The 12,093-nt window shown below is 44.6% G+C and overlaps 1 protein-coding gene across 1 annotated transcript in view; it reads left to right on the top strand.

Moving 5' to 3' along the window:
- The window catches only part of gpm6ab (glycoprotein M6Ab), a 240,743-nt gene that overhangs the window by 178,270 nt on the left and 50,380 nt on the right, over window positions 1–12,093 (top strand). The window contains exon 2 of the mRNA XM_080189452.1: window positions 8,218–8,410. Coding sequence (XP_080045578.1) covers window positions 8,218–8,410 — 193 coding nt within the window. The remainder of the gene's footprint in view (window positions 1–8,217; window positions 8,411–12,093) is intronic.

The raw sequence follows: 12,093 nt of genomic DNA on the forward strand, positions 1-12,093 counted from the left end.
GAGGGAGAAAGCGATCCTGCTCATAAAAGGATCGAGAATGAGACAACACAAATTTAAAGTGATTTGCGAAAGAAGCAAATGTGATGTGAGAAAAAAAACTTCTTCTCACAGTGAATGGTTCTGGTGTGGAATGCACTGCCTGGAAGTATGGTAGAGGCAGGTTCAGCACTGTCTATAGTTGACTTGAAGATAGCAAGTGCGTAGGAAGGGCTGTACCTTTGTGAAATGCAAGTAGTTGTGTGTGAGCAATTTACAGTTTATGTTGAACCACACAAACCTGCAGACTTCTTAGCAGGACACCAAACAACATTAAAATAATTAAACAGAGTAAATGTAATAGGAATAGAAAAAGGCTTGTGCTTGAGGGGGTGGGGAGTTTCTATTTTTATAGTTTAAAGTTTATTTGTTAGTATCGCAAATAGGCTTACATTAACACTGCAATGAAGTTAGCACATTCCGGCACCTGTTTGGGTACACTGAAGGAGAATCTAGTACGGCCAATGCACCTAACCAGCATATCTTTGGAGTGTGGGAAAAAAACTGGAGCACCCGGAGGAAACCCATGCAGATATGGGGAGAATATGCAAACCCTGCACAGACAGTAACCAAAACTAGGAATTGAACTCAGGCCCATGGTGCTGTGAGGCCACTGTGCTAACCTCCATGCTGCCCAACTCTTTGCAGCTTGTTTCTCACGGTGGGACGAAGCTATTTGTCAGCTACGAGATATTCTGATCTCGCTGTTGTCAATGGGATTTCCTGTGGCAGGGCTGCACTGTCGGCAGGACTGGAAGATCCCACTGGCATAAACGGCTGGAAAATTCCAGCCTTCTTACTGGACATGAAACATGGTATGTGGTATGTGGTATATTGAGGTATGTGGGTTATATCGTCAACACCATGTGGGGACAGGAAATACACCCACTGCAGTTAATTATTGGAAAGACCTCTTTCAAATGAGTTAAATCAGAGGCCTTTAGAAGGCAGTCTTCTGGTGGATTTAGTGGCTAATCACTGTCCAGTATATAGAGAACTAAAGTACCAATCAAAAGGATTTAATGCCACTTTGTTCTTTCACAAAGAATATTACTATGATAAATCACAATACTATGGCTTTGTCACCCCAATGCTTAAGCATTCTCAACTCAGAATGAAAGGACTCTCGCCTGTTTAGTTTTTACGACGCCTTCCAAAGCCGATCATGCCAGCACAATTTAATGTCTTCCGTCTTCACGCAAGCACCCCATTCGTGACCTCTGTAACTTGGACCACCAACTTAGAGATCTTCCTCCTAAATCAGTTTGGAGGTCTTCTCTTCCTGTTGAGCTTGTCAAGAGCGGAGAGAGAAGCCTTGTTGGAGCAGAGAAGTGCTAACTGTGGAAGATAAAGGAAAAGGAAAGGCTGTCGCACATCAAACAGGCCAGCTCAAAGGTCATTCTAATACAAGCTCTTTAAAGACAGCCATTGAATTGCGTGCACCCTACATCACAAAGTCTGCCATTTCTCATAATCTTACTATGTTTAACATGATAAAACTTCCAAATAACTGTATTGGCATCAGGTACGTTGAATTAATTTAAGAATCAGAGTGAATCTGAACCTAGTGAATATGTAATTTACTAAAACAAATTGTTGTAATCCAGAGTTTTCACTTGCTTCATTAATCTTTCACTCTCGGCTTTCGAGATGATAACGTCACATTAACAGCTGATTATTTGGGCTTTTAGAAGGGGCACTTGTCGGAGGGAAAGGCTGGGAGAGGGGCCGACTAAGTTGGCGGATGCAGTTACTGACCTTGAAGATGACGTCATTGATCGCGCACCGTCACATAGCAACAGCGTCATCAACAGCTATTTGGGTCAATTCTCCTTTTCGGGTGATGGATTGCATCAAGGTTGAGGAGTTTGGTGTTTGAAATATGAACATGAATTAATTAAGTTTGAGTTTATTTATTAGTGTCGCAATTAGGTTTACATTAACACTGCTATGAAGTTACTGTGAAAATCCCTTAGTTGTCACATTCTGGTGCCTGGCTGGGTACACCGAGGGAGAATCTAGCATGGTCAATGTACCTAACCAGCACGTTTTCAGACTGTGGGAGGAAACTGGAGCACCCTAAGGAAACCCATGCAGACATGGGGAGAATGTGCAGATTCTGCACAGGCAGTGACCTGGGGCCAGGAATCAAACCCGGACTCTCAGCACTGTGAGACAGCAGTGCTAACCACTGTGCCAATAATTAGCAGAACAGTAGTTCCTTTATTTACATAAACATAGAAATATAGAAGATAAGAGCAGGAGAAGGCCATTTGGCCCTTCAAGCCTCCTCTGCCATTCATTGTGATCATGGCGGATTGTCCAACTCAGTAGCCTAATCCTGCTTTCTCCGGTTAACCTTTGATCCCATTGCCCCCTAGTACTATATCCAGCCGCCTTTTGAATACATTTATTTACTTGCAGTCCATAACTTACGGAGCCCATTCTTTGGATTTGGTCTTTGGGCAGAAATTAGTTTACTGAAGTAAGTCGAGATCATATTTTGTGAATTAGCTACTTTGAGGCCTGTTAACCAAAGATAACTCGAGCAAACGTACAAACTGTCAGCTACATACAACTGCTGGGAATAATTTTTCCAATTTTCAGAAGACTTCACATTTCCAGATGTATATCTTTTGTTACTTTAGGGGAAAGCAAAAGTGCCATCCAAACACTGTCACTGACCTGGGCAAGTAGCTCAGCCAGTCAGCTGAACAAAATGACTATCCCTGTTTATTCTCTTCTGGCGATTTGCATTTGAAGCTAATTGATATTTTGCATCTAACCTGGTGTTGTGAGAGTTCTTACTGTGTTTACCCCAGTCCAGTGCTGGCATCTCTACATCATATTTGCATTTGACAACAGAGGCCCAATGGGGGGAGGAATTGGAGGCTGTTATTCACCACTCCATAGACCTGTATTGCAATATTACCTTTAGTCCCAGCACTGTGTGAAAGAGTTCTAAGTCTGTTTGACTACTGTTGCCAGGGCAACAACCTTCACATTTTAGACTTTTTAAAGCCTCAACTATGAAACAAGCCATTATTTCCGATTATTTTGGATGGGTACTAAAATTTGATAATTTCTCATAAAGTTTATTTATTAATGTTACAGGTAGGCTTACAATAACACTGCAATGAAGTTACTGTGAAAATCCTCTAGTCGCCACACTCTGGTAACTGTTCGATTACACTGCGGGGAGAATTTAGCATGGCCAATGCACCTAAGCAGTGCGTCTTTCGGACTGTGTGAGGAAACCAGAACACCCAGAGGAGACCTATGCAGACAGGGGGAGAACATGCAGACTCCACATGGACAATGACCCAAGTTGGGAGTTGAACCCGAGTCGCTAGCGCTGTGAGGTAGTAGTGCTAACCATTGTGCTGCCCAACCTTCATAGCGCAGTACTGGGGAGTGCTACATAGTCAGGGATGCTGTCTTTTTGATGAGCTGCTAAACTGCAGTCCATATCCACCACTGCATGGAGATCAGAGGTCCCATGTTTCTGAAGAAGGGTAGCGATTTCTCCTTCGTGCCCTGGCCAATGTCCGTCCTTGAACCAACATAACAAGAACAGATTACTACTTCATTGCAGTTTGTGGGATCTTACTGTGTGTAATTTGGCTGCTGCATTTCCTACATTGTATTTCAGCCACCAGCTCAGCCTCATTCTCCAGTGTATTCCATATGCCCTTGGGTGAATAAGCATTTCCTCATGTCCCCTCCCAAGCTTCTACCAATTGGCTTAAACCTATGCCCCTGGGTAAATGATCCCTCAGCTAGGCACAGATTTTTCCTGTCCATCCTATCTCAGACTCTCACAATTCAGTACACTCTCATTGTTGTCATTGTTAGTAGTTTGGTTGTGATGAATACTCACGCAGGTTTTTCACTTTCTCCTTCCTCTCACAAACTCACCGAATCGTGCAGTAGGCACGGGTGACTCTCTCATTCAAATTACCAGTCCTTATATCCAAGACAAGGCAGTCGGGAGGAGGTTATTCAACTTTCAAAAGCTCCCAGTGAAATCTGATTCTGCCAGTAGAACCCTGCAGTGATCACACTCCAGCAATGTTACGGCTATTTTTATTCGTATGATTCTGGCCAAGTTATACCCACCTTGATCTGGTAATGTGTTTCTCCTGCTGTCTGCAGACTAGAATTAAATCCAGAAACTTTAGCCCATAATCTAGACTGACATTTTAGTACAGTGCTGACCGAGTGGCACTATCTTTCAGATTAACTCTTACCAATGCCCCATCCGTCCTCTCAATTGAATGCAGTAAATCCTGTGAAGAGTAGGTGAGTTATCTCTGGTCGATATTTATGCACAGCAAGAAGTCTCACAACACCAGGTTAGAGTCCAACAGGTTTATTTGATAGCACGAGCTTTCGGAGTGTTCCTCCTTCTTCAGGTGAGTGAGGAATTGTGTTCACAAACAGGGCATATATAGACACAGACTCAATTTACAAGATAAGGGTTGGAATGTGAGTCTTAACAGGTAATCAAGTCTTAAAGGTACAGACAGTGTGAGTGGAGAGAGAGTTAAGCACAGGTTAAAGAGGTATGTATTGTCCCCAGCCAGGACAGTTAGTGAGATTTTGCAAGCCCAGGCAAGTTATGGGGGTTACAGATAGTGCAACATGAACCCAAGATCCCAGTTCAGACCATCCTCATGTGTGTGGAATTTGGCTATCAGTCTCTGCTCAGCAATTCTGCATTATCATGTGCTACCAAATAAACCTGTTGAACTTTAATTTGGTATTGCGAGACTGTGCTTAAATCAGACCAACGCCAGCATTTCCACATCATGATATTTATGCCCCAGCCATGCAATCATAGAATCATGCAACATAACTTTTGATTTGATTTGATTTGATTTGATTCATTATTGTCACACGTATACAGTGAAAAGTATTGTTTCTTGCATGCTATACAGACAAAGCATACCATTCATAGAGAAGGAAAGGAGAGGGTGCAGAATGTCGTGTTACAATTATAGATATGGTGTAGGGAAAGATCAACCATGTGAGGTAGGTCCATTCAAAAATCTGATGCCAACAGAGAAGATTGACAACTGCAACTGAGGGATTGAGTTTAGGAGTCGGGAGATAATGCTGCAGCTGTATAAGTCCCTGGTCAGACCCCACTTGGAGTACTGTGCTCAGTTCTGGTCGCCTCATTACAGGAAGGATGTGGAAGCCATTGAAAGGGTGCGGAGGAGATTTACAAGGATGTTGCCTGGGTTGGGTGGCATGCCTTATGAGGATAGGTTGAGAGAGTACGGTCTTTTCTCCTTGGAGAGACGAAGGATGAGAAGTGACCTGGTAGAGGTGTATAAGATGTTGAGAGGTATATTGGGTAGATTCTCAGAGGCTTTTTCCCAGGGCTGAAATGGCTGCCACAAGAGGACGCAGGTTTAGGGTGCTGGGGAGGAGGTACAGAGGAGATATCAGGGGTAAGTTTTTCACTCAGAGGGTGGTGGGGGAGTGGAATCGGCTGCCCTCGGTGGTGGTGGAGGCAAATTCGATAGGTTCTTTTAAGAGATTTCTGGATGAGAATTAATAGGATTGAGGGTTATAGGTAACCCTAGTAGGTAGAGATATGATCAGCACAATTTGTGGGCCGAAGGGCCTATTTGTACTGTAGTTTTTCTATGTTCTATGTTTTAAGAAGCTGTTCTTGGTCTGTTGGTGCGTGACCTCAGACATTTGTATCTTTTCCCCGATAGAAGAAGGTGGAAGAGAGAATATCCAGAGTGCATAGGGTTCTTAATTATACTGGCTGCTTTCCCAAGGCAGCGGAAGTGTAGACAGAGTCAATAGAATCTATGGATGGAAGCCATTCACCCCATTACCTCTGTACCAGATCTTTGCAAGAGTTATTTAGAAATCCTTGCCCCATAGCCCTTGCAAATTATTCACTTTGAAGGAACGATCCAATTCTGTTTGAGAGTTGTTGTTGAGTAGGCTTTGACTGCCCTTTCAGGCAGCACGTTCCAGATCATGACTTGCTGACCAAAACAAGCCCCTCCTCTCCACCGTTAGACCATAAGAACATAAGAAATAGGAGCAGGAGTAGGCCATCTGGCTCTTCGAGCCTGCCCCGCCATTCAATAAGATCATGGCTGATCTGTCGTGTCTCAGTTCCACATTCCCGCCCTCTCCCCATAACCCTTAATCCCCTCTCTTATCAAAAACCCATCAACCCGCGTCTTAAAAATATTTAGCGAGGCAGCCTCCACCACTTCAACGGGCAGAGAATTCCTTGAGATTCACCACCCTTTGAGTGAAGAAGTTCCTCCTCAACTCCGTTCTAAAACGCCCCCCCTTTATCTTGAGGCTGTACCCCCTAGTCCTACTGTCCTTTCTGAGTGGGAAGAGTCTCTCCACCTCTATCCTATCCATCCCATTCATCATCTTATACGTCTCAATGAGATCTCCCCTCATTCTTCTAAATTCTAACGAGTACAAGCCTAGTTTATTCAGCCTCTCCTCATAGCTCAACCCCCTCAACTCCGGCATCAGCCTAGTAAACCTCCTCTGCACTCCCTCCAAGGCCAAAATATCCTTGCGTAAGTGCAGCGACCAAAACTGCACACAGTACTCCAGCTGCGGCCTCACCAATGCCCTATATAGCCGCAGCAAGACCTCACGACCGGATGGAATGCATCCGAGGGTTCTGAAAGAAATGGCGGAGGTGATAGTGGATGCCATTCCCCTAAGCCGTGTCCATCTGGTTACTGAACCTCTGAATGAAGAAGCAGTTTCTCCCTATCTGTTTGGCCATGCAGTATATTTTGCTCTTGTTACCTATTCAATGTATCTCAGTCCAACTTTTTGGAACCACACATTTTTTTGATGCAGCGTCAATCATCTCTGAAGTCTTGTCTTAAGAAGCAATTGAAGAAATAAAGGTTCTCTTTGCTTGGAATCCAAAACTGGGCCATAGTTGCTTGTCAAGGTGCTATTGTTTGGCAAATGAAATTGTCTGCTCTTCCTTTTGGAATGTGAATTGGTTATTTAAATACCAAGATCTCAGCTTTCCAAGAAGAGGGGAGAGGGTGTATTGGGGCAGGGGTGTGGCGGCAGGGGAGGAGTGTGCATGGGGGTATGTGGTAGCAGGGAGCGTTCGGTAGAGTGGGGTGATGGGAGGCAGGCAGGGGGTGGCAGTGGTGGTGGGGGGGAGGCGAGCAGGGTGGAATGGTGGTGGGGGTGGGGGGAGTGGAGGCATGCTGGTGTGGGGAGTGGGCAGGGAGTGTGATAAGAGCAGGCAGGGGTGGTGGGTGTGGGTAGAGGAGGGACTGGATGGGAAGTCTCGGCTATTAACTCAGTTTCTCTCTCCACTGGGGCCTCTTGGAATATGAGCTCCCTGATTGAGGTAATGATTGCCTACTCAACCAGGGAGCTCATACCCCAAGAGGCCCAACTCATTGAGGTCATTGCAAGTACCACCTTTCTAACACACAACCCCTGGTGATAATACTCTTACTGAAATACATTGTAAATGTGGTTTTGTCTAATGTTTGCAGGTAGGAGTTTTAGTCTGATGGCACTGGTAATAAATACTATAAGATTGAATAAAACTTTTATTATTCATTCATTAGATGTGGGCATTGTTGACTGGGACCATATTTATTACCCTTCTCTTTAAAGGCTCTTACGAGGCCAATTGAGGGTCAGTCATATTGTTGCAGGTTTGTGACATTTGGACCAGACCAGGATGGCAGATTTCATTCCCCAATGAGCATTAGTGAACCAGATGAATTTTTACAACAATAGACAATGATTTAACGGGCCATCATTAGACTTTTAATTCCACATATTTGCTGAATTCAAATTTCACCATTTGCCATGGTGAGATTCAAAGCCAGGTTCCCAGGCTCTCCTAGAACAGTATCTTGGGTCTCTGGATTACTCGGCCAGTGAAAATACCACCACTCCACTGCCTCCCCACTGGAGGGAGTGAGATTGTAAGATTTGTTCCCTTAAATTATTTATTATGAGACTGGAATAATATTGCCAGTGCACAAACATCTCCCTCAATACACAAAAAAAAAACTGGTGCGTAATGGTAACTTAAGATAACTTGGACTCCCAATGACATTTTCATTGATATAGTATACAAATGCATGTAATTATAATCTTGAAGGTCAAATTGTTTTATCTTGTTTTTTTCAGGGTGCTTTGAGTGTTGCATCAAGTGTTTGGGAGGTATTCCCTACGCATCGTTGATTGCCACAATCCTACTGTACGCTGGTGTGGCACTGTTCTGTGGCTGCGGACATGAAGCTCTCTCTGGGACTGTCACAATCCTGCAGAATAACTTTGAGGTGGTAAGAGGTGCTGGAGACACCTTAGATGTTTTCACTATGTAAGTAATTCCACTTATTACCCGCTGTAATTTTTTAAAAAATGTGTTTGTTAGACATGGGCATCACTGGCTGGCCATCATTATTGCCCACTCCTTGGAGGGAATTTGAAAGTCTAGTGCATTTGGTATTGACTAGAATCTCAGGTGCATCGGCGGTGCCTCATTTGCTAGCATTCTTGCCTCTGAATCACAAGGGTTGTGCTTTCAAGTTCTCCTCCAGAGCACACAATTCTGGCTGACTCTCCATTGGAGTACAGAGGGACCGCTGCCCTGGCAATGGTGCAGATCTTGGATATGTCAGATGAGGCTCTGTCTGCCCTTCAAGTGGACACAGATGATCACATGACATTATTTTAAAGAAGAACAGGGTGTTCTACCTAGAGTGCTGATACCCCTCGACAAGCATCGCGAGATGGGTTATTTGGTCAATCTAACTTTGAAGATGCATAAATTATCATAAAAAGCTTTAGTATAAAAGTAGTCATGAAAGGCACTATCAAAATGTAAATCTCTATATTTTTATTTTGTTGAATAAAGATATTTTTTGTGAAAGTTTTTCATCTTATACTCAGCAGTTCAATTAACCAAATACCAAATGTAAAGGGAACAACAATTTATACTGTCTGAGAAGAGGGAATTGATTGGTTGGCAAGTAGACTCTGTTTGCTCAAGGTGTTACCATAAAGAATGCACCAGTTGATGGTGACTAGCAGTTAACTACCAAGTATTATTCAAAATTTAAACCAGGCAGGTTGACTCTGAATGGTTAAGGCATTCATCGGACTTGTCTGAATGGGGTCCATCAAATAGATTCCCTTTCCTTGACATTCTACTTGAGAAATTTTCTGGAGTTCTCTACCACTGTCTAATACAGAACTATGTTCAGTGGTCAATATATTGCTGGGATTCTTACAGTTCCATATGCTATAAAATTGGCCTTATCAGCAACCTTGTAAATAGGGCCCAAGACTTTTGTTCACCTGCAAGCTTGATGTTGAAAAAGAGTGCCCCAAAGGCATCCTACTGCATAATCATTGAATCATAGAATCCCTGCAGCGCACCTTGCCTCAGTCCACCTTCCCCACCTTATTCCCGTAACCCCTTCTGTTTTCCATGGTTGATCACCCTAACACTACACATCTTGGGACATTAATGGGAAATTTAACATTGTCAATCCACCTAAACTGCACATCTTTTGGACTGTGGAAGGAAACCCCGAGCACCCAGAGGAAACCCGTGCAGACATGGGGAGAATGTGCAACTCCACACACACAGTGACCCAAGAATGGAATTGAATCAGGTCCTTGGAGCTGTGAGGCAGCAGTGCTAACCACTGTGCTACCCTGATCAGATCTGTACTCTTTATCGTACAAACTCATGAATAGCTTGAGGTTGTCACTTTAAGTCCTGAAACGTGTCCCGTCTACCTCTGATTACCCTGGAAGATATGTAAAACATCTAAGCAATAGGTGAGGCTAACTGCTTCATGCTGTGACCTTGCAGTAATGACACATACGGCTTTTGCCACTAACATGATGCTGCCTGAAGCCAAAAAGACATTGTGTCTATCACACAAATGTGCATTGTGGTGCAGGAATGTCAGTGCCACTGTGATGCTAAGCATGTAGGGCATATGTCCCAAAAGCTGGCGTATCATATCAAACATCATGCTCCAGCCTCTGTTCACAATGTGCAAGGCACAAACCATACACCAACCAGCTCTTCCTTGCAAAACTCAAACACAGTGTCCAACAATAAATGTGATTCCGTGATTGGACAACATTTGCTAAATAATCCTCAGTATGCCAAAAAAAAATACACTGGTCATCAATTTACAATTGTTCATCAAGCTTACAGTGTGGTGTTTTTGCATGTACCAGAAGCTACATATATTAATACACAGGACCCTGTCACTTGCAGACAGAAAGAACACATACACACATTGCACCTGGTTCAGCTAAGCAAAATAAGTGACAGACATCTGCTGGTTCATTCTTCAGGGCAATGCCTTGACCAATGAGAGTCAGCTGTCTGATTTAACTTTTAAGTAATGTTTGGCAGTTAACTGTCAGCCACCATCAACTGGTGCAAATCAGAACCCACTTGACAAGCAACCAGCATTCTCTTCTAGTAGATGATAAACTGTTGTTTCATTTAAATTTGGTATTCTTGCAAGTTGTCCTGATGAGTGGAAGATGAAAAGTTTCAACGAAAGGAGTCTCTTTTTTCAACAATACTCATATTCTGTACAAACAGACAACTATTTCTCTTCTGTTCACAGTTTTATCCAAACAGTTTGTCGAAAGATTTTGGAATATTGGATTGGATCTTTTGAGCAGCAGCAGTGATAGTTAAATTGCTGTAAAGTTTGCAAATCCTCCCAACATGACAATACTGCACATTTCTCCCAGAATCTACCAATACTGACTGTCAAATAAATGTGCAGTGCAGCATTTCACAGGGAATTCCGTCAGACATGAGTAGAGTTGGAGGAATACAGGCCTTGTCTCATTTTTATAGCGTTAGCTGCTGTGATAAATTAAAATGTCTAGACATTCAATTTTAGTGAATGGATGTGTGAATGGCTGAGTGGATGCAATGGCTTGGTCCATGAGAGGGTTGACGCTAAGTGGGTCAGGTCGACGAGTAGGTAAGGGTGAGACGGGCAACTGGGTGAGTGAGGTGGGTAGGACAGTACATGGATGAGGTGAGTGAGGAGCACAAATAGGGTCAGCAGGGCAATAAGTGGGTTCAGTGTGGATAGTCAGTTTTGTGGTGATAATTGTGCATGACAACAGGAAGTGCTGGCTAAACTCAAAAGGGCTGACAGTATCTGTGGAGAGGGAAACAGAACTAATCGTCGGAACTCCACCACCTCGCCCGCCATGGAATCGGTGCAGGCAATGGTCCGACAATGGAAATCTCCATTGACCTCATGTGGGAATTTCTGGTCTCACTCGAGGGAGGTCGTAAAATCCCACCCATTGGGGGCGATTCTCCCAAAAGTGCTGAATTGGCGGGAAAACTATTCTAGATCACAACAGCTCTGAGAGTTTAGCTTCTTACCTGAATCTCCACATTGAAGAGGCCCCAGTTGTGAATCTCATTAAAAATCCAGAGGGACGGGGCCCAATCGCACCGGAGTTTGACAGTTCTGGAACTCTGCACACGCGCAGTGGTCCCAACCTGTCAGTCTCCCATTCGCTGGCCAGCCCGATCACTGGCCAGCCTGGGACTCCTGCAGTACTGCCCCTCCAGCTTCTCCCTAAGGCCTGATCGTGAGATGCCACCCCCCCCCCCCCACAGCAATTCCCCCACCCCTTCACCCTGCAGAACCCATCCCCCTGCTGACCCCTCCGTGGTCAGAACCTCAATGCAGGCAGCCCCCTCCTGGAAGATCACCCTTCCCCCAAACCCTTTCCAATCGCTGCCTTCCCTCCTTCCCAGACCGATCCCAATGCAGAGTGATAGCGGGATCCCCCATGCCTACCAATCGCACCCGCCCACAATAGGCCCCACCCCCTTGGCACTGCCTGATGTCCGATGGGCAGTGCCAATGTATCCCTGGGCGTGGGCACTTTGCCCCTTAGGCAGTGCCGGGGGCATAGGCTGACACTGGCAGGGTGCCCAGGCCCAGGGGGCACCACCCCCACTGCCACCCGACCCCCTGGAGGGCCCCGATG

The sequence above is a fragment of the Carcharhinus amblyrhynchos genome, chromosome 5, assembly GCF_965287045.1.
Source record: "Carcharhinus amblyrhynchos chromosome 5, sCarAmb.v2.hapA, whole genome shotgun sequence".
In the NCBI taxonomy this organism is placed as follows: domain Eukaryota; kingdom Metazoa; phylum Chordata; class Chondrichthyes; order Carcharhiniformes; family Carcharhinidae; genus Carcharhinus; species Carcharhinus amblyrhynchos.